Below are 23,153 nucleotides of genomic sequence, written 5' to 3'. Positions count from 1 at the left end.
GAAGCCGTCACTGTATATGTAAATCTCGTGTTTTCAAGTTGCATGGCTTTCAACCTTAACAGATACAGCGTTTATTATAACCTGTGCTGATAGATGCTGAACTCTGCTTCCCCTCTATGCATACCTGCTCACTGATTCCTACCATTTTCAGAAGGAGATGATACTCTTTTTCTCCCTTCTCCATCTCTTCCCCTGACTTCCCACTTCTCTCAAGAGCCCCTGCATGAAAAGACTTTTCTAAGTCTCATGAGGAGAAGTCAAATAACTATTCCAGAAATACACAGATTATTGTTTGTCTTTCCTCGAGGATTCCTGAGCTCCTCCTTCTGCTATCCCTGATACGGAAAAGCAGGGAGAGATGAGAATTGCCAGGACAGAGTTGTTTCTGTGATAGAGCACAGGGCAGAAGAGGGTAGACAGCCCAAAGGATTCCCAAGTAAAAGGGGGAGATGCACCTATTGGTGCCTTGGATGCGAACATCTGGGATTCTGCAATACTTACTGTAATCCCAGCTTTCTCAGGATTTGGACCAAAATAGGGAATTTACAAAATCCAAGGCATTCCGCAGCTATTCTTTTTCTCTGCTTTAAACTTCATGTGAAACAAAAAAGAAATTTTTCTGCAAATTTAACCATACATAAATTAATGGAGCTTATACCAACAGCTCAGAGAAAACATAAGTATTCATCAACTGTTGTGTTTAGAAACTAGAACAAATACTGAATTATGGCACGAGCAAAACCTGCAAGGAAAAGTACATACTTTCAGAACGAAAAGCTGAACTAAGACAAATTCCTGTAAGACTTAAATTAAGTCAAACCAAGCCTCAAGCAGTTAGTGCCAGGGCCTTAACAGCGTGACAGAAATATGAAGTGTTCAGCAACAATTAGTTAAATGCCAACACTGACACCTGAATCTTGCGCTTGTAACAAAACCAGTACGATTTCTGGAGACTGCCTATTAAAAAAAGGCCAGTCCCAAGGCAACTCAAAAGCAAGTTTTTTTGCATAAGAAAATTAACATGCAGGAGTAAATGCAATGTGAGTTAGAATAAGGTCCTAGTATCCAGTTTACTCTCTTTAATTTTCTTTTTTGCATTAGGATTAAAGATAAGCTTTATGGAGCCAAAATGCAGATATTCTCTTGAGAAAAACAGACAGAACAGGTTATCTTTAAGTGATTTCCCCAGGTTGTCATAATTTTAAAAGATAATGTGCACCATTACAGTTACATTAATCACCACAACACAGCATGATAGCTCATTTACATGTGGTGACAATTTATAGCATGCTTATCTAAATCAGTAGCCTCTGGGTGGCTCAGGTTTATAAGCCTCTAAGGGAGTACTGAAGGCAACAAGTTCTTCCATGCATGAACTGCCCAGCTGTACATTAGAGACTTTGACAGCCACCACACAAAGACGGGAATACGCTACAGCAAATACAGAAAGAATCATTTTTCTCAGATAGGCATAAAGTAGCTATTCAGTATTTATCCCTGGGCTCAAGCATCGTGCCAGAATTCCTTCAGCTGAATCACTTCTCTTCTGATCTCTGTTGGACCATCCAGCCAAAGGCCAGCCCTGCCAGCCTGCGTCTACAGTCCCTGATGATTCCTCTCCCAGAGCAAACACGAATGACTAGAGATCAATACTGACTTCGGTTTTCCACTGATTAGGAACGCCTCCAAGCCCAGATGATATTGTTGTAAAGAACTCCAAAACTCTAGTGTTCTAGAAAGTTGTATCCTGACAGATCTGCCCTACGATGTCCTCAAAGACACCTGCACGCTGTCCTTCACAACTGTCCCTTTCAGAACCAGGCACCAAACTGGGTGTAGAAAAGCACATCACTGCTCCCTCGCTATGCAGAATTTGAACACCTGGGTGCCAGAAGAGACCAGTTTAACAAATCAGTAAAATCTACCCATCAGCATTAAGCCTAAAATTTTCAATGATCAAGCTGGAAATGCTGAAATGACAGATTTTTAAATTGGAGATGCCCAGACATCTCGAGGCTCCGTGTCAGTCAGGCACAACTCCAACTAGAAGCAATAAAAAAAAAAAAACTTTTCCAGGCAATTAAAAGTCACCGTTGATTCATTGAAAAAAAAAAAAAAAAAAAAAAGAAGCCTAGGGAGGGCTGCTCTGATACTCCCACAAAGAATCTGGGATCAGTGCTGGATCAAGCACTGGCTGTCTGAACGGTCCCAAAGAGTGGTGCTCAATGGAGTTAAATCCGGCTGGTGACCGGTCACAAGTGGTGTTCCCCAGGGCTCAGTGCTGGGACCATTTCTGTTTAACATCTTCATTGACGATCTTGATAATGACATAGAGTGTATCATCTGTAAGTTTGCAGATGACACCAAGTTAAGCGGGAGCGTTGATCTGCGTGAGGACAGGGAGGCTCTACAGAGAGACTTAGATAGGTTGGATCGATGGGCCAACATTAATGGTATGAACTTCAATAAGACTAAGTGTCAGGTCCTGCACTTGGGCCACACCAACCCCAAGCATCAGTACAGGCTTGGGGAAGTGCGGCTGGAGCTGCCTGGTGGAAAACGACCTGGGGGTTCTGACTGACAAGTGGCTGAATATGAGCCAGCAGTGTGCCCAGGTGGCCAAGAAAGCCAATGGCATCCTGGCTTGTATTAGAAATAGTGTGACCAGCAGAAGTAGGGAGGTGATTGTCCCCCTGTACTCAGCACTGGTGAGGCCACACCTCGAGTATTGTGTCCAGTTTTGGGCACCTCAATACAAGAGAGATATTGAGGTGCTGGAGCCGGTGCAGAGGAGGGCAACGAAGCTGGTGAAGGGCCTGGAGAATAAAGCTTATGAAGAGTGATTGAAGGAGCTGGGACTGTTCAGTTTCAGGAAGAGGAGGCTGGGGGGAGACCTCATCACTCTCTATAACTACTTGAAAGGACATTGTAGAGAGGTTGGTGCTGGTCTCTTCTCACAGGTAATTAGCGATAGAACAAGAGGGAATGGATTCAAGCTGCAATAGGGTAGGTTTAGACTGGACATTAGGAAGAAATTCTTCACAGAAAGAGTGGTCAGACACTGGAACCAGGGAGGTGGTTGAGTCACCATCCTTGGATGAGTTTAAGAGTCGCTTAGATGTGGTGTTGGGGGATATGGTGTAGGGGAGAACTTTGTAGAGTAGGGTAGATGGTTGGACTCAATGATCCCAAGGGTCTTTTCCAACCTGAATGATTCTATGGTTCTATGAATGAGCTGCAAGTTCTGAACAGATCTGAAGACTGGTACCTGGCAATCCAGAACTACGAAACTACGTACATACAGTTTAAAGTAACAAACTTCAAGAAAGTTCTGATTTTATCGCCACATTTATGATTGAAATAACTTTTTAGAAGAGAAAGTACTAAGAGGCTTAAGTCTGAGGTCAGGAATAAATATTTTGAGAAGTCCTCTCTTTGTCCCTCAGTGGAGCCCTATAAAAATGACAACGCTGTAAAGAAACGTTCACCAATTCAATTTCAGCCCAGCACTCCTACTCTGTGCTGTTTGAAACAAAGATTTTTATCAGTAATAGTTTTCCCAAATGGAGCCTGAAATGAAAACAAACATACACGCAGGGGTGCTTAATACTTTAGCTATATATAAAAACAGGCTAAGGGGATACAGAATTAGCTCACAGGGAACACCTGCTCTTCTATTACCGGTACGAGGAACCATCTGAATAAACCCCATGTACATATGAAATTGAAACCCAGTATCAATGTATACACAATAACGTATACACAATACTTAAACTACCTGCATATTAACAACATACAGTAGCATTAAAATGCAATTAAGCCATAACATGAAGCCGTGCTACCTGGGAGACAATAATGGCCCCTAGAACAGACACTGTGCTTCTCCTTCTGAAATACATCTGCGTATGTGGTTTTCTTAATATTGTTTATGGCTTTACATATTTTAGAGCCTGAAATGACTACTGCAGTCACTCAGCCATCATCTCTCTATATAACCCATTGAATTGTTCCCAGAAGTTTGACTAAAGTAAATCTCACAAAAAGAAATATCCGATTTTATCTTCAAAGATTATAAGTGATTCCACCAGCTCTCCTCTCCTAAAGTTTTACTGCTAATTTAAGTACAGCACTGCTTCTGATTTCAAAGTTGAATCTGCCTGATTCCCTGATGGTACTCATTAAACCACCAGATCTCTTCTAAATCTGTATATATATTTGCATAGGCAGTATGTACCTATCTATATATAGGTATTTTTATATAGATATGACACCTCTCAACCTCTGTGTTGCTAAATGGAAAGACAAGAGTTTCTGAACCCAGGCAACTGTTGGTTTCTTTGTTTGTTTTTAATCCTGTGATTATTTTTGCTTCCTTACCTTGAGCTCTCACCTGGGCAGAAGTGTACTGGGGCAAGTTTAAAAAGCCAGACCATCTCCCCCTTTTCTTCTGCACGTTGCCTTTTGAATTTATCAACGTTCACTTATTTGAACATTGCCCTGTATCAGAAACTCCTATGAAGACAGTCAAGGTACAATGCTCGGGTCCTTTTCTGCACCACTGCTTGCATGAATACAGTCTTTCAGGGCTCAACATTATATGCCTTCTTTTTCCCCGGCAGCACTACATTTGACTTGACTGCATTAAAATGAACTATGTTGGACTGTGAACACAGTCAACAATCCAGATCACAGGACGGATGGAAATTAGGCTTTTCTCATCTTTTCTGACCTTTAAGTCTTCTAAAAATTCCATCAATAACCTGCAAGAATTTAGCTCTTGATCAGGGCTCCTAAACTTCTTAGCTTACCATCACCCACTTCAGCGGTGGTGGAGGCTTCCATAAAATACATATGAGCAAGCAGCAAAATTGAGATCGTTAGGCCATGCTCCCGTTGGCAGAGAAGGGCAACAGGAGAAAGTTTGAAGGCAAAAGGGGTAGTGCTCAGCTGCAATGTCCACACCATGTATGTTTGGAGAGAGGAGTTCCCTTCTAGTGATCTCTTGCACTGAAGCCCATTAGCAAGTTGGAAAGAATTAGGTACGCTCCTGGGGTAGACATTTTGTCCAAAAGGAACCGAATTTATAAACCCTAAGACTTCAGAAGCATCGAAATGGTGTGAGAACAAATGGGAGATCTGCTTCCAGACCACAATCTTACCATGAGTCAGAACTGGGAGCACAGCCCCATCCCCAGGCAGCCCCCCGGGGTAACACCTTCTCACTGCCAGAAACCGGAGCTCTGACATTCCCCTTATTGCCCTCTACAACTCCCTGAAAGGAGGGTGTAGCCACAGGGGTGTCGGTCTTTTCTCCCAAGTCACAGGCGATGGGACAAGAGGAAACGGCCTCAAGTTGCCCCAGGGGAGGTTCAGATTGGATATTAGGAAAAATTTTTACACTGAAAGGGTTATTAAGCCTTGGAATGGGCTGCCCAGGGAAGTGATTGAGGCACCATCCCTGGAGGTATTTAAAAGATCGGTTGACAAAGTGCTCAGTGACATGGTTTAGTGATGGGTTGTTGTTTTGTCTTTTTTTTTTTTTTTTTTTTATCAGAGTTAGGTTGACGGTTGGACTAAATGATCTCCAAGGTCCCTTCCAGCCTAGACAATTCTATGATTCCATGATTTTAGGTCCCCTAGACCTGAACCACAACAGGGTACCCTATTGCTAAGAACCCTGTTCATCGCTATCTCCATGGAACTATGTTTTGAGATGATCCAGTGGAACAGGTATTTATTTAATGTGCGCCCAGCTAATTCTATACAATACAATCTAAAAAAAAAAATCATGGCAGTATAGCAGTAACTCAAGTATCTTGGACAAATTAAAGCACAATACCAGCAGAAAGAGCCTCTCATCTCTAGAGCAGGCATCGGATCAAGTGAAAGCCTGCCAATACATGAACTTGAACTCTAGACAGCATTACAAAACTCATACTGTCTCGGGCTCCATACTGAAGAATAAAACAAAAAATTCAAACCCCAAGAAAACAGTCCCCCAGAAGATTCACATTATGCGTATTTACAGACATAATGCTTGAAGGGTATTTCAGAAGATGACACAGCCAAAATGGGGGGCGGCGGGATGTACACTCCTTTTAAAAAAAAACAAAAAACAAAAAAACCTGCAGTCAACACAAATACTTCTTGTAAAAAATACGTTTTCCCAGTTTATTTCTTTGCTTTAGAGTCACTGTACTATTATGCAGATAAAGTCTGACGAATGAAAGGCCCACGTAACCAACAGGAGGAATAATGGATATGGGTAAATGTAATTACATACTGTCGGGAAAAATTATTAGGGACAACTACTGCAAGAGGAGCTGCCTCCAACTGATTTTTTGAGAGGAGTACAGAACATTGGAGCCTCTTCTGTTAATAAGCATTGTGGGTTTTGTACAAACAAGGTGTATAAAGAATGTGAATAATAAGAAGCATCTAACAGAGGAATTCAGAAATAATGCCTCTAAGAAACCAAAGTTAAATTCTTTTCTTGCTTCTACAGCATTGATAACTCTAAATTGATTCATACTAAAGAAACGAGAACAAAATTTAAAATACAATGTGACTTTTATATATTTTTTTTTAAACTTTGATAGCATACTTGTTCCATCATGGCTGCACGTACATGACAATTTTTAATCAAAGTCCATTTTGGGGGTGAGGGGTGGTGGTGTCAAAGGACACTGCATCTTCCTTTCAGCATTTCAGATGGTTTCAAAACTGTGGTTGAACTTGTACTGATTCAAGTTAAGATTAATTCCTAATATTTTACAGAATTCCCGAAGTTAAATAAAATTCAGAAGAGACATTATTTGTCAATTCTTGTAAGAGTATATGATTTCATTTATTCCTCAAATTCAAAATGACATTCAGTGTTATATATTTATATCTATAATACAAGAATCAACAGGAACATATGCACAGGGTTTTTGCTAAATCAAAAAGGTAAGACTGAATATAGGGACACTTGCATAAAAATCTCTATCCAAGAACATTTTAACACAGAAAACCCTAAACAGGATGAACATTTCGCAAGCAGGGTGGCATACTTAGTCATAAGCTATAGCTAAAGCTATAGAAAATAAGAAATTCATAAAGCCTATAAAGTCTAACAGCTAGCAAATGTCCTAAAAATAGGTTCTTTAACATGCTAAAAAATTCATGGCTTAAACAAGACATTCTTTATGTTTAAAAGGTCTGTAGCAAACAAACTCCTGATGAGACTCTGCCCTCACAAACCTGAAGAAAAAGGAATGCAATCCCTTGAGATTTGTCAGTAGAAAGAAGAAAGAAAAAAAATATCAGAATCTGACCTTTCAAATGCAATTTTTGGTATTTATTTGGATATTCATTTACCCAAGTCTCTTTCACTCTGTTGCTCAACACAGCTTCTTAGCCACAAGACATTTAATATGATGTTTCATTTTGGCTGTAGAAGTTACACTCTGATTTAACTTGATTCGTCATTACAGAAAAGATAAACACGACAACAGGAAGCCAAAGGCATTTCTTCACTTACAAGAGAGGAGAACAAAGTAATACTATTTCATTCTAAAAGGCGTATCTCGAAATTAAGTTTCATTAGCCATCCCTTATCAGCTGGCAACCATCCATGATGTTGCATAAACATCATGATGTTGCCCACCAACAAAGAGCTTCATCCAGACTTCTCAGTTTAACAGCTTGTCAATTTTTCTCATCCAATTTTTTAAATTAAAGAAATCAGTTTCCTCAGTCTATGTCTTAATACCCAGAAAACACAAAAAGCTCTACTACATATACCCTTTAGGATACAACGGATAATAACAAACATTCATTTCATTCAACTACTACTGCTTAATCTACCAGGAATATCAGCATCATTAGTTTAAGTTTCCCCATTTTGCTCAGACAGGAACAAATTTTAGATTAAATGTCCAATTATTGGCTCATAAAGCCATATTACTGGCATTTCCTTCTGAGCAGAGCGTAGTTTAATTGGCAAGGGCCTTTTTTTCCTAAAACTGGCCTATTCTAAAGGATGTCATATGCCCTTCCGAACAACACATCCCGCTGCAGGGGAAGCACACCGAGCAATACCCTCCTGAATAAATCTGTCCAGCTTATGGACATTAACACAAATCCCAACCGCTCTCTTCCCATCAACTGACATTGATGACGATGACGAGGTGACTGCGGGCTTGCTTTGGTGGCCATTAGTAAATCCAATTTTTTTTTTTTTTTTTTTTTAAATAACCAATAACATGCCAAATGCTTCTGTATATATCAAGCTAAAGAGAGTGGTTTAAAGAAGCGGGCTTGACAAATAGCCACGTGATTTCACATTTAGCTCTACACAGCAACACATCATATGCTCAAGAGAACGAGATGAAAATATGTGATATTATGATTGGGGATTAAGGTTTTAATGGCATGAATTTAGGATGAGTGGCAGTAAAAACAGCCAGGAGTTGTTACGCTGGCTACACAAATGACTGTTTTTCAAACTCTTACATCACAACACCACCACATTTTAGAAGTAATTAAAAATACCAAGAGTTTCTGAAGAATTTTACTGGCAACCTTTTTCTGTCCTAGCACCTATAAAGCCAAACTCCTTTTGGGTCACGAACAGAGAACTTTAATCCGCATGTACGTCATAAAACTTTAAAACAAAAAAAAAGCTCTTTAACAGGTATCACTTTTTTTGGACATTTTAGATTTACAAAAGCATTTTAGCCGTTAATCCTTCTCTATAAATATCAGCAACTTTTTAAGTATCAGCTTCAGACTGCTGCACCTTTTTTTCTGGTTTTAAATGATGCCCAAACTTACAAAACAGCTTTTCTTTTTTCCCTCTTTGGAATACTTCGCTTCACCTCCAAATCACAGTAGCCCAAAGGGCCAAGTGGAAAATATTAAATCCTGGATCCATAAACACTAAACATAACGGGGAGGAGACATCCCAAAGAAGGTCTGGTGGCTGGGGAGCTGCCTGGCAGAAAAGGACCTGGGGGTGTTGGTCGACTGTCGGCTGAACATGAGCCAGCAGTGTGCCCAGAAGGCCAAGAAGTGGCCAAGAAGGCCACCAGCATCCTGGCCTGTGTCAGGAACAGCGTGGTGAGTAGGACTCAGGAGGTGACCGTCCCCCTGTACTGGGCACTGGTGAGGCCCCACCTCGAGTGCTGTGTCCAGTTTTGGGCCCCTCACCACAAAAAAGATATTGAGGGGCTGGAGCGCGTCCAGAGAAGGGCAACGGAGCTGGTGAGGGGTCTGGAGAACAAGTCTTATGAGGAGAGGCTGAGGGAGCTGGGGGTGTTCAGCCTGGAGAAGAGGAGGCTGAGGGGAGACCTTCTCGCTCTCTACAACTCCCTGAAAGGAGGGTGTAGCCAGGGGTGGTCGGTCTCTTCTCCGAAGTCACAGGCGATGGGACAAGAGGAAATGGCCTCAAGTTGCCCCAGGGGAGGTTCAGATTGGATATTAGGAAAAATTTTTACACTGAAAGGGTTATTAAGCCTTGGAATGGGCTGCCCAGCAAAGTGGTTGAGGCACCATCCCTGGAGGTTTTCAAAAGACGGGTTGATGTAGTGCTTAGAGACATGGTTTAGTGATGTGTGGGGTTTTTTTGTATGGTTTTCTTTTTTTTTTTTTTATCAGAGTTAGGTTGATGGTTGGACCAGATGATCTTAAAGGTCCCTTCTAACCTAGACGATTCTATGATTCTAAGAGACAAAAAACACTTCTGCACCATTTTGACCAGTTTTAACATACTGGTCTTTCAATCATGTGCTCCGGTGACAACTGTGGCAGGCAGTCCATGGGGACGCTAATTCGGTCAGGACATAGATACTGCTGTTTTCTTCACTATCATGACAGGTCAGAGATTGTCAACTTGACAGCTGCTTTGTGAACACAGTTGGAGACCTACATAAAAATCCTCAAAAGCAGGAAAAGGTGGCAGTTGCACTCATGAAGCCAACTGGGTAGAGTTAAGTCTGTCTCGGCATAGGATTATGAGCATGATTCTGTGTGAAACACAAACATACACTTACTGCAAAGAACAAGATACATCAAACGTGATGCTTCAGCACAAAGTGACAAAGCAATGACCAAGCACTATGTGCTGAAAACTTATTTTATATAATTTTAAGACTCCTAACTTTCCCCTCTAGGGCCTGTATACCTGCACTCAAAGCGATGGAGATGTCTTGCTTTTATAGGCAAAGACCAGGAGGAAAAATAGGACTTTTACCACATGGCCTACCTGTAAAATACAAAATACCTGCAACGCACAAAGGGCCTGATGATGTGGTTTTGTAGAAACACCACATTAGCATTCACCGGGACGATCAACAAAAATCATTCATGCATTTGCCATGGATTCACTCGCATAAATTCAATAGCAGAGCACAGCATCCTGCTCACATGGGAATTCTACCACCAAAGTTTTTTTTCCCAAGAGCGCATCCACCAAGCACACTGCTGGTTCCAACAGGCACAATTAGGGTACACCAGCTTTCCAATTTTGAAACTTTCTAAGGGCTTACACTGTCAGCACTGCACAGGGGTCTGTTGTAGGCTAGAATTTCCCACAAAATGTAAATATTACAACTTTCTCAGGAAAGTCTCCAGGAAAAAATATGTCCAAAATCTTCCCTAATTACTTATGTGTCTTTTTATTTAAAAAAATCCAGGTTTGGGCAGTCAGGAACCACTGAGTAGCCAGATATAGGACTTGAGAACATTCTTAGTCTTCCCCTGCTTAGGTACCTTGGCACTGAAGAGAAAACACAGGTCGAGTTCAGTACTGGAGCTCAACCACAAGGCAGAAGAAAGTAAGATGAAGAAGGGCACGATGCAATGAAAGGATACAGGGAATACTGGAGAAAAGAAGACAACTGTTTTCCACCAAAAATGAGCTAAGCTGAAATTGGAGTTCCTGAAGCTCCGTTAGCAAATAAATATCTGTGATATCCACTGGAAAAATTCATCCTATATCTTTACTTCCGGTGGCTCCTTCATATTGTAGTTATAGACTATATCTAAGTATTTAAAACCAAGCTTTTCTAACTATTTAGGCAATCAGTCCCTTAAGATAAAACCAGTTCTGTGAATCAACGTAAGTGACTGCAGGGACAGCAGGACATGCCAGTAAACAGGGTTTGCATCTCTTCTACAGTTTAAATTGATTGTTTCATAGGTTATGATCTATGATTCAAATTGAATTTTATGAGCAGTTATAGATCAAATTCTTCTTGTTTCTTGGGGCCCAACCTAAGACAACACTAACTTGCAGAGTCGTTACTCTACAAACATTGCCACAGTAAAAAACCATAACCAAAGTCAATGTAAGACTACAACCTCAATAACAGAAACACTAAAAAAATAAAATGACAAACCCAGCCAGATTCTCCCAGGAGGTGAGTTTGGAGGTGTCTTCTACACACAGAAAAAGCAACCAATTTTACTGACGTTACCTGTGCACCACTGTCCTGTTTATACAAAGAGTATGATATAATTTGTTCATCTCAAAAGGGTACAAGGCAGATTAACATTTGCAAACCATTTCGATACTACAGTGCGGCACCAGCAAAAGAACTCGGCAAAGAGCTAGTAATTCTGTATTCCGACTGGGATTTGAATGGTGCATTAGACCACATCCTGAACAAGCAACAACACAGCAGACTGAAAAGCTGTTCATTCAGAGTCCAGTACAGGAGGGAGAAAGGGAGGGTGGGGGAGAAGGGGAAGAATCTGATCACATAATTATAGGCTTTCTGACAGACAATGCATACACACAAAGAAGCCATATTAAGATTTTTCCATACACCCTTAATTCTGGTGGTTTTCTTCACTATTAACTGCTCGATGATTCTGTCTCACAATTTACAGCTATTTTTAAATATTACAGACAAGCAACACAGCGTGTATCTGTGTGTCAGAAAAGAAATAAGGAGCATATATAATGCGATGTAAAATCTACTCATGTTTTTCTTCTTACAGCACATAGCCAGTGGGTTCCATTATCATACAGTACCATTAGGAAACCAACATCATCAAATCTGTATTTTACTAATTGCTTTCTCCTTTAGATAACAGGTTATAAGGGTTCCAGATGCCAGTACATAATAAACATTTTAAAGGAGTGACTGATTTTGCAAATCACAATGCACATTCCTCACCATATAGAATCTGGTACTGTTTCCATTTTTACACTGAAAACACTATGATTTGACAATTTATATATACAAGGTATGGCTTTATTGTTGAGTAATCCTGCTTAACAGCAGCTGCTCTGAATCCACATAACACAACCAGGAAATCTTCGCACTGATCCTATACAACATTTTTAGCATTTATTATTTAAAAATCATTATCCATGCATACTTTAAGCTATCTCCGCCTAAAGTACATGCTTAAAAGCTTGGATAAAGTTCAAAGAAAGATAAGAAACTTGCAAAAATTATTCCATTATTTATACTGGTAGGGAGAGGGAGTAGGTGGGGGGAAGCGTAAAGGACTCTGATTTTATGGCTGCTGCCTTTCTCCACCAGGAAACAATCCAGGTTTCCTTTCATACATTTGTGACACTATAATCACCACCATCATCTACATGACTTTAATTAAGCATATAAAAAAAAAATGATATTTTTGTCTTTGGAGATTTATTCTCAAGTGATGTCTAGTAGAAAATACAAACCACAGGCCTCATTTAATCCACCTACTCCTGGGTTCAATTTCGCCCACAATGCGTAACTGGAATTGCAAGTGGATTTAAAGAGACCATGAGAAAGAAGGAACTCACCATTCTAACTACTTCAGGGTAAGTCTGCTCTGTCAAACAGCCTCTGCTTATTGTAATGTAGTCCACCAGTTCATTAAGAGTGGAGCGCTTGTATTCTTTCATTTTAAGGTCTGAAAGCGTGTCCATGAAGTCAAAAATGACACAGCACTGTTGAAGTTTCTTTAGGAACAGTTCAGGCTGCTCTGAAGATGGAACGTCTATGAAACAAGAAAGGAAATCTTTGTGAGTCTGGCATCTTATTATACAAAACAGATTTCTTTTTGAAGATCAATTTCAAAGGAAAGCAACATTCATACAGTATTTGCAAAACAGCGCTCAGATGAACAAACGAACCCCTTATAGAAACTGTATTACTATTTTGTGTTTGGGATCTTGAACAACACATTGTAGAAGGAATTGAATCATCACCTGCTATTAAGAAAATAACATTCACCAAAAGAAGTCCAAGCTGAAGTGGAGAATGCAAATACAACAGCATTCAAGACTTGATTCCACAGTATACCACCGCTTTTGCCAGAGACTGACCTTCCCCACCATTAACTTATGCTCCAAAGAAGGATGGAGGAACTGTCAAATAGATCAAGCTTGATTAACTTGTATTTCTAAAAACACTGTGTCACTTAGAACTCTATATGAATATACATGAATAGGTATATAAATACACAGCAAGACTAAGTCTACAGACAAGTTTCAGATTCAATCATTACCCCCATGTTGACACTTTCCATAGCAAAAGCAGTTTTACTGAAAACCAGTGAGGATCTTTTTCTGTACTATGAACTCACAAAATGCATTAATAGGAACATTTTCACACAAAATAACAGTATGTGCTTGACCAATAAAGTAAGCAGAATGTACTACTTTTGCTCTGCTTTCTTAATTGTCAGCAGATAAAAGATGTAGTAAAATAATAAAAGAAATGTCAACTTCTTAGTGGTTTGTTAGTTTGCCAAGCACATCAAAAGAGTGTACAGAAAGCTTAGCTTATCCGATATTCACGTACACAACAGGCTAACAATAGGAGAAAGTTGCAGGAATTAAATACGTATTTTTACTCTGAAAGTATGCCTTAAGACTAGAGGGCACTGCACTTCCTTTGATCTACTTTTTTTTTTTTTTTTGAAGGCACATCTGGCAGCACCAGAATCCAGCAAATGACCTTCCAAGCCACAATATAACATGTATTGAAAAATTTTGCTGATTTCAACTAAAAAAAAATTTAATAGTAAAGAACTGATGTTTATTTCTTAAAAATTGGACATACAAGTAAAAAGCCAACCTAAGATGAAACAACTTCTTGTTGACATGAGTATGTCAAGTTAAGGAATACTTGGTAACCACTGGAAGCTGGTAGTAACCACACAGAAGTTTTAAGGACAAAGTACCATGAATCTGTTTTAATTAAAACCACATACACAACACTTACTATTTTCAAGTTCAAAAGATCTATGGAATATTACAAGGTGACAGTATATAGCTGCATAGTTTTAAAAAGTACTGATAGAGATGCAAGGACCCTATGGCACTCCACATCAACTCTACACTGCTTAAACACTGAAAAGAATAAATACGGATTGCAGCACAAATAAAGATGCTACACACTTTCTCACCTGACATGGTAAAGCACAACGGTTTAGTCAACCTTTTTTTTGCTTACAGCACTGTGGTAGTGACAGGATTCAACAGGTTAGCAAACTGCATCCCACAAAGAACCACCAAGATCTCGGTGAAGTTTAATTGATACCAGACTGCACACCCCAATCTCACATTCATTAGCCTTGGGTAAGCTCTACCACACCTTTGTCTGAAGGAAATTGCGGGGACACAAAGTGGTATAGTCATGACCCCACGCTTTGTATCATTTGCATCCCATTCATCTGTGGCAGAGAAGATGCAAGAGATGTGGTACTGCAGAACCCCAACAAGAAGAGCTACGTGGGAGAACACCTCTGGAAAACTGAAGGTCTCAAAACCAGGTCACCCTAAAGCTGTTTCACTGGCCGGGTCACTCACACACATTCAAATGCCCTACAGCAGGCAGTGCTGAAACCTAAAATAAGCCAGGGAGTCACAGAAACTCATTAGCCTTCACCCATTACAAAAAGGACCACTTCTATTAGCATCCTTTCTAAGACGAGACACAGAAGATAAAGGGCCTGGGGAACCAAAGTACTTGTGACTGCTTTCTTGACTACCTGCCTTCAAATAATACCAAAAATTCATAATTCACTGTTATTAGCAAGCAGGAAACAATTAACTGGTTAACAATTTCTTCCAAAAGACATGAAAATATAGGCTGAAAAGAAAAAAAAAAAAAGAGATAAAAGTGCAGTTGGTTACTTTTCAAGAGTATTTATTTTAACTAACTTCCACTCTTTCTTATGCTATCTATAATCCACCCCAGAACTCGATAACATGTAAATGGTACCAATAAAATCTATGTTACATGACTCTACTGGGGTTTGGGTTGTATTGCTGTACATGGCTTGCGCACATTTCCTTTGACCAAGGAGGACATCAGTGTCTAAGGAAAACACAGGCTGAAATCAAATGGGAATCCATGAAGGTCCAATACAGCTCAAGTTCTAACCGGACTCATAAGATTACACTCATTTTAAGGTAGGGTTGGTATTAAAGAAAAATTTAAAAATAACAAGAGCATTACAATAAGTAACAAAAGTTTGTTTTCTATTTTCCTTCAGTTAAGTATCCGGAGGTGTGAGAAAAAAATGAAAAAAGTAATTAAGCTCTTCACAAGAAAAACCATTCTAGAATACTACGTGAAATTCTTGCCAGCCTTACTACATCAATGAGCCATGCCAACTACAGCAGCAAACCAAAACCGCACAAAAAACCCCAACCAAAAAACCCACAAACAAAAAAAAAATCACAAAAAAAACCCTCCACACAAACCAATTCTTCTGGTCATAGCTGCACTTCTTCATTAAGTAAGTTTGTATTCACACTACAAAATAAAACTGCAAGAAGTTTTTCAGGCAATAGTATTTCTCATTGTTCTTGGGAATTACCTTGGGAACAGGGTAACACTTAATGCCTAGGTTTTCTCTACTTGGAAACCGGAAAAGTGTATGAGAGTAAATTTTATGGGGCCCTAATACGCATAGCACAAGAAAAGGGCAGCACAAATCAATAAATCAGTATTCCATGTTCCCAACCTTCCCACAAAGACATTACCATTAGTTCATTCCTGAATGCCATGACTTGAAATGAAACACGCAGCTCCTTACAGATGTTCACAGTTAGTTGATGAAAAACAGCAAATCATTTTCTTCTCAGCAGACGATTACTCAGAGCTTTCAATGAATTCTGCAACATTTTACTCTTGTGCTAACACGCTGCCAAACATTTAGGCCCTAAAATTTAATAACCTGCAATATTACCATTTTATCTATTTTGCAATATTACTACTGTATCTACTTTCAGTCGAAAGAACTGAAAATTGAGCAACTGCTTTACTAAATCTGTGTAAATACCTATAATACTTTCATAATCTATAAAATAAAATCAAAATGACACTACAAAGCGGCATACCTAATTTATATCCAACGCACAGGAGAGCATATGTTTATTAAAATCAAAATTTAAAGAAAGATAAACTTCCATTTGGATGACTGTAAGAACTCTCTGCATTTTCAGAAGGTTCTTTCCTACTAGTTAACTTTCCGGCTTGCCAGTTTTCTCTTTAGCCATTTAAAACTGTACAAAGCTTTCGAAATACACTAAGTATTCACAGATTCGAAGAAAACTGGCTTAGTGAAAGCAAGTACTAATACTCCTGAACAGTGAAAATCAAGATAGAATCAGAACCTTTAACAAAATCAAGTGTTTTATAAAGTTATCAGAAAAATTGACAGAAAGTACTGTAATATCTTTTTTTTTTAGACATGGACCAACAATTGTTACTGCAAAGGCTGAAATACTAGATCTAAAATGGCCAGAGCAATTCAGTTTCTCTATTAATGGCCTTTTTCCAAAATAATCCTAATCCAACCAGCCCATCCCTTCTAATGAGTCATCTCTGCCTTCTGCATCCTTTTATCAAATGAAGACATAAAAATCTGATAGCATACTTTTACTGCAAGTCTCTAACATATTAAAAAAAAAAAAATGTTTATACTATGTTCATACTTTAAAGAAATTTACAAGTAACTGATTTTGGATGAGAGAAAACTAAAAGTATGCAGCAGACGAGCAAAACTGCATCCGGAGAACTGAGCTATGGTTTTCCTCCCAGTGGTAGGGAAAAGCCAAGAAGGGGGAGATGCTGAACACCTGGATGAGTTCCCTGATCCTCTCCAGCCCGTAGTTTTGCAATGAAGGGTACGATGCCAGGAAGTGAAGAAGTGAAGACAGGGAGAAGGATTGAGCTGCTAAAGCCGCTAAGGCAACTGTAAGGACAAGTCACGGGATTCCAGATGCAAGACAGTATAGGGTCCAGAATTAGACTAAAACTAAAAAAATTATGCAGATTACATATAAAATATTAAGCAAAACTAGGATATGCTCACACGTGATACCCTGCACCCACATATGTACTATCAGAACATTTATTAATAACACAAAAATCAAAGTGCCTTCAGAATAACTATAGCTTCCAGTATGTACATTACTGTTATTAAATAGTTTGATGATGACATTTGCATAAAGAACTAGCATCATCTTTCTATACAATAGTAAAAGCAAACAACACATTAAGCAAGAAAAATAAAAACACGTATTAAAACTAAAGTATGTCCAGAATGGGGGACAGAGAGATCGACAGTAACTTTTTTACTCACATTAAGAACTTCCCTATAATTTCCCAACCTCTAAGAACTCTGTATCCAGTCGCCTCTGCCCTTTGAGATTCTCTCCTATACTTTCCCTATAAACTTAATGGCAAAATAATTCCCCAATTTTTCTTCAGTTTTCATATCTACCAGGTATTTAATAAGCTCAGGACTACGATTCTGCTGGTTAAGTAAAATCTCCTTGTGACAAAAAAGCTCTAAAAAACCAAACCAACCACTCCTGCTTAGCTGTCACCAGCTATCGAAGCAAGGACATACCTGCACAAAGCAGGCAGCTAGGCATAAATCTCTTTATGTCCACATCTATTCCCCGCAGGTCACTATGAAGGCTCTATTTTGTAAGAAGCTAACTTTCTAGTTTTTCACGGAATCACGGAATTGTCAGAGTTGGAAGGGACCTCTAGAGATCATCTAGTCCAACTCCCCTGCTAAAGCAGGATTGCCCAGAGCACATCACTCAAGACTGCATCCAAGTGGGTCTTGAAGATCTCCAGAGAAGAGGACTCCATGACCTCCCTGGGCAGCCTGTTCCAGGGCTCTGGCACCCTCACCAGAAAGAAGTTCTTCCTCATATTTGAATGCAACTTCCCATGTTCCAGCTTGTGCCCGTTGCCCCTCGTCCTGTCACTGGGAACCACGGAAAAGAGTCCGGCTCCCTCCTCCTTCAACCCACCCTTTAGGTACTTGTAAACATAGATAAGGTCTCCCCTCAGCCTTCTCTTCTCCAGGCTAAAGAGCCCCAGCTCTCTCAGCCTTTCCTCGTAAGGAAGGTGCTGTAATCCCTTAATCATCTTAGTTGCCCTACGTTGGACTCTCTCCAGTAGTTCCCTGTCTCTCTTGAACTGGGGAGCCCAGAACTGGACACAGTATTCCAGTTGTGGCCTCACCAGTGCAGAGGGGGAGAATGACCTCCCTCGACCTACTGGCCACACTCTTCCCTATGCAGCCCAGGATCCCATTGGCCCTCTTGGCCACAAGGGCACATTGGTCTTCTTTGAGAAGTTCACTTCAAGAGAAGGTCTAGCGACACCCAGCACCGAAGTGTTGGTTCACTCAAGGTCCTGTCATACACATTCCCTGGTACCTAGCAAGTCACAATTCCATAAGCCACTTTTCACAGTAGAATTTTGGTACGAAGATGCCAAGAAGTACAAATGTTTGCCCTCTCTCTCTTTCTTATACACGCTTCTTGAGAAAAGTAATCACTATCCTGATTACAGTCATTTAATTTTCCTGACTGGCTGTCAATATTATGAATGCTTTGTAAAGTCACTAGTCACTCATTTGTAATAGGTGCTTTTTTCCAAGCTGTTTTCCCAACCCATTCTCTATACTTAATAATGACACAGGCAGGGCAGCAGTTAGGCACCGGGTTCCAAATCTATAAAGTCTAACGAGTACCACCATTACGTACACAGCAACAAATACAGTGGGACAAACGCAAGCTGAATTTCAGGAGTGAACACGCGCAAAAAGAAAAGCACATTAACATAGTTTCCAGCACATTCTAAATGCATGATTAGAAGTGTACCACTGGCCATACTCCAGCACTTTTCCTGATAATCAGTGTCTCTTCAGATAATCAATCACAAAACTGAGAATTATTTCCCTGACCATAAACTTCTCCCTGATCAACCCAAACAAGTTCTCACCAAGTGAGTCTCCTGGATAGTTTCGCAGGGATCCTGGACATTCCATCTGGAGCACTGGGTCCAGTTCTGGGCTCCCCAGGTCAAGAAAGACAGGCAACTGCTGGAGAGGGTGCAGCAGAGGGCTACAAAGATGATCAGGGGCCTGGAGCATCTCTCTTATGAGGAAAGGCTGAGGGACTTGGGCCTTTTTAGTCTGGAGAAGAGAAGGCTGAGGGTGGATCTGATCAATGCTTATAAATACCTCAAGGGAGGGCGTCAAGAGGATGGGGCTGGTCTTTTTTCAGTAGTGCCCAGGGACAGGACAAGAGAAAAGGGGCACAAACTTGAATGTAAGAAGTTCCACCTAAACATGAGGGGGAACTTCTTTCCTGTGAGGGTGGCAGAGCCCTGGAAGAGGCTGCCCTGGAAGAGGCTGGAAGAGACTCCACCACTCCACCTGGAGGTCTTCTCTGGAGACATTCAAACCCCACCTGGACACGTTCCTGCGCAACCTGCTCTGGGTGGACCTGCTTTGCCAGAGGGGTTGGACTAGATGATCTCCACAGGTCCCTTCCAACCCCATGTGATTCTGTGACACTTTGAATCCCCTGCTGCTTGCCAGTACTCCCCGATGAAGTTACAGAGGTTTTCAACAAACATCATTTACTGGGATGAGTAGTCTGAAACCAGTGTAGATCTAGCATTTGATTTGAGTGCCTTGAGTGCACATGGAGTAGCATTACAAGCAATAGGGGATACTCCTTAATAGAAGTACTCTTAGTCATATACACCAACAAAATTTTATAGTGTAGATATACTTTTAAATATATTAATCAAAATTCTGCCTTTACTCACGTATGGAAAATCTTACAAGCTTCAGCCCCTTAATAGAACACATGGATGAAAGACTTTCCATTTCTTTCATCACAAGACCAAGAATTAAAAACAAACTGACAATAAAGCTTATTTTTCAAAAACTTACTTTTAAAGTTTATGAAACTCCATCTAAACTGCCTACCTTCCACAGCAGACATTGTGCAGGCAACAGTTTAAGCCTCCTCACTTTCACCCATACAGCTCAATCCAGAGCCACAGCAGCCAAGGTTTCAATGAAAAGATTCCTTTAGGCTACGCTTTGTCAATCTGTGACCAACAGTGGTTCATCCCACCACTGACCACACCAATGAACGGTGTCTGTGCTGCGAACATCTTTCAGCTTGGAGATGGACCAAGACCAAAAGCTTAGCTGTCAAAGCTACTGATGAGCCATAGCAAAATACTATTACAGCCATACTTGTTGCAAAAGGACTGGATTAGTGCAAATTAGCACCGATGATGTGTCACCGTCAAGTGAGTAGAGAGAGCTTCCAGGATGCCCTAGGTTTTACAAGTTTGGGTACTCTTACTTATCACTAAACTAACACGAAGAATCTGTTATGAAACAGAGTTGTATCAAACAGGTCGGATAACAATAAGCAATCAAGGAAATAAATAGTGGACAGTGAGAATTCATGAGCAACTAATGGAAGACAAGATTAGCAGGGTATTTGGGTATACCAATTGCTGGTCTAGGTTCCACAAAAACAGAGGCTCACAAGCTACTTCATAGCATATAGTGTCCCTCACACTAATATTAATAATCACCACTTAGTAGTAACTGTGTCTTTTCATAATCAAGCAGCGATGCCTTCTTCCTTAGGTAATTTGACAACACATTTCAACCCCTCCTCGATAGTTCTTCAATGAATTGGAAGAGTTTAGACTAATGGAGTCATCCAAGACAGTCAAAGTTTACCTATTGTACCTACAAGCATATTCAAGCCAAAAAAAACCAGTCAAACCAGAGAAAGTACAGAAAAGGACTCAAGTGACACAAATTTTAGAGAAAAAATGCTCGGGGGAAAGCAAGTGGATGAGTGTACAAAAAATATTCCAGGAGAGATGTAAGAACAGCAAAGCAGCTGTGATTAGAAGGGGACGGAGTGGGAAGCTAAAGAAGGCAGAGCAACAACATTTAAAAAGTATTAAAATACCAAGAGAGAAAAAGAGTAAGATAAAACATGAGCAGGAGACTTAGAAAAGACAGAGAGGAAAAAATTGTTTGGGGAACAATACGTAACAAAATAAAAGTAGCAGAATATTTTAAAAGGAAAAAATAGGAGCTCAAAGTGTTTAAGCAAAACAAGAATGAACCAAGCTGATCACAGGTTTTGTAGGTTGCTTTCTCTCCCTCCCCCCAAATTTTTACTAATATTTCAAAAACAATGATTAGCAATTTATCTTCTATTAAGGGGAGCAAAAAGGCTGGCAAAACCACACAAAAATGTTATTTCAATTTCCTCAATTGCATACGTGGCATAAAATCCCAAAATAAGCTAAAAATACTTCGTTGAAACACTGAGAGTTATTGTGGCCAATTCTCCTGGGCCGACTCAAGTTTCTTTCATACTGGCGCAGAAAGTTTAGGCTACTTGTTTTAAATAGGTTATTACTGAATTGCACTTTCGAAGTACAAGTTAACCTTCATTCAGAAGAGTTAATAGTCACTAGGTTTGGGGAAGAGTCACCAGAGAGAGCTGCTGTCCATGCTTGTCCTGCCGCTTGAGAACACTGACCTGAGGTAGCGAAGAAATTATCAGGATACCTTTGCTGCACAACTTCTGCCTAACCTTCCATTGCCAAATATAAAAGACATAATTGTTACTTTTCAAAGTCTTCTCCAAGGGGAAGGGGGAAAAAAACCCAAAGAAACAAAACACATGGATTTTAAATGTTCTTAAAAAAAAATAAAATGGAGGGGGATGACATACACCCAGAAACTCTTCATCTTGTACTTTTTTTAAACATAAGCATATGTCCACTTACAGAATTTGTGGTTGTTTTGGGTTTGTTTATTGGTTGGTTGGCTGGTGGTTTGTTTTGTTTTTTTCTTAAGCACTGACCTGGTAATTCAGCTAGGTGTGTAAAAAAACCAACCCAATACTATGCTGGGAGACAACAAGAAAACCCAGTAGAATCAGCTCAACTTTGGAACTCCCAGAGCTGTGTTAGAACGTCCTTAGCCCAAGAATCAAAATATCCACAAATTTAAAGATCTCTGAATCTTAACATCATGCTCCATTACAAACACAAGACTGACTTCACATGAAAAATCTTTGCTGTTGGGTTTTTTGAGATTCCAGGATTAGTAATTATTACTCCTTACAACTTTTGCTCAGTTCTAACTGGTAATGTCTCCAGTGCTTCATCATCCATTGGTTCCTTGCAGCTGTTACCAGCAGAAGCTGTACACCAGAATTAAAGTCAGGCTTTGCTGTAGACATTTGAATAGCAAAAGCTCCAGGTAGAGCAAATTCAAATCCAAAATAAGCTGTCCTTGCCTGCTTGCTCAGCTCCTCTACCCTCAAACACATTACGAAGACCGGAGACGGGTACACCATGTAAACAAAGATACCTTATTTTCCAAGTGATTTCTCAAATTACAGGCTTAGAGCAAAGCTACATAATAGTAACAGTGCTCCACTGGGTCACCCTACTGCTGTCATCCTCTCCTTTAAAATCATTAACAGGTCTTCAGGCTGCTTTTTCAGTGTATTTTTAATTGCCTGGCTAGTCTCTAGGACCCTGCCATCCTCCATCCATTCCTAAGTTCTTAGCAGAGCACTGGAATCCCAAACACCAATAGAGACACAAGTCTTGGCTCATTGTTTCAACTTTGTCATGCTATGCTCATATCACTTTTCTCTTGTACTTTGTTTCTGTTAATTTTAGAGAGAATGACGGATTACACTGCAGCTTAAACTTTATCTTGCTACATCGTGTGCAATTATTTTTTTGTGTGTTATAAATTAATGGCAAGTATCAGAAAATGGCAAGACTAGCAATTTATAATGAACATTTCATGGTTTCCAGGTTCCTCAGACA

General features: G+C 40.0%; 1 protein-coding gene across 2 annotated transcripts in view; it reads right to left on the bottom strand.

Annotated features, from left to right (window-relative positions):
* PPP2R5E (protein phosphatase 2 regulatory subunit B'epsilon) overlaps nucleotides 1-23,153 on the bottom strand; it is a 78,544-nt gene that overhangs the window by 20,515 nt on the left and 34,876 nt on the right. For both annotated transcript variants that reach the window (XM_074149922.1, XM_074149923.1), the window contains exon 2: nucleotides 12,788-12,984. In XM_074149922.1, coding sequence (XP_074006023.1) covers nucleotides 12,788-12,984 — 197 coding nt within the window. The remainder of the gene's footprint in view (nucleotides 1-12,787; nucleotides 12,985-23,153) is intronic.

Source organism: Numenius arquata, chromosome 6, assembly GCF_964106895.1.
Source record: "Numenius arquata chromosome 6, bNumArq3.hap1.1, whole genome shotgun sequence".
NCBI lineage: Eukaryota > Metazoa > Chordata > Aves > Charadriiformes > Scolopacidae > Numenius > Numenius arquata.
The sequence above is the reverse complement of the archived record's forward strand: the minus strand, read 5'-3'. Positions and strand labels throughout refer to the sequence as shown.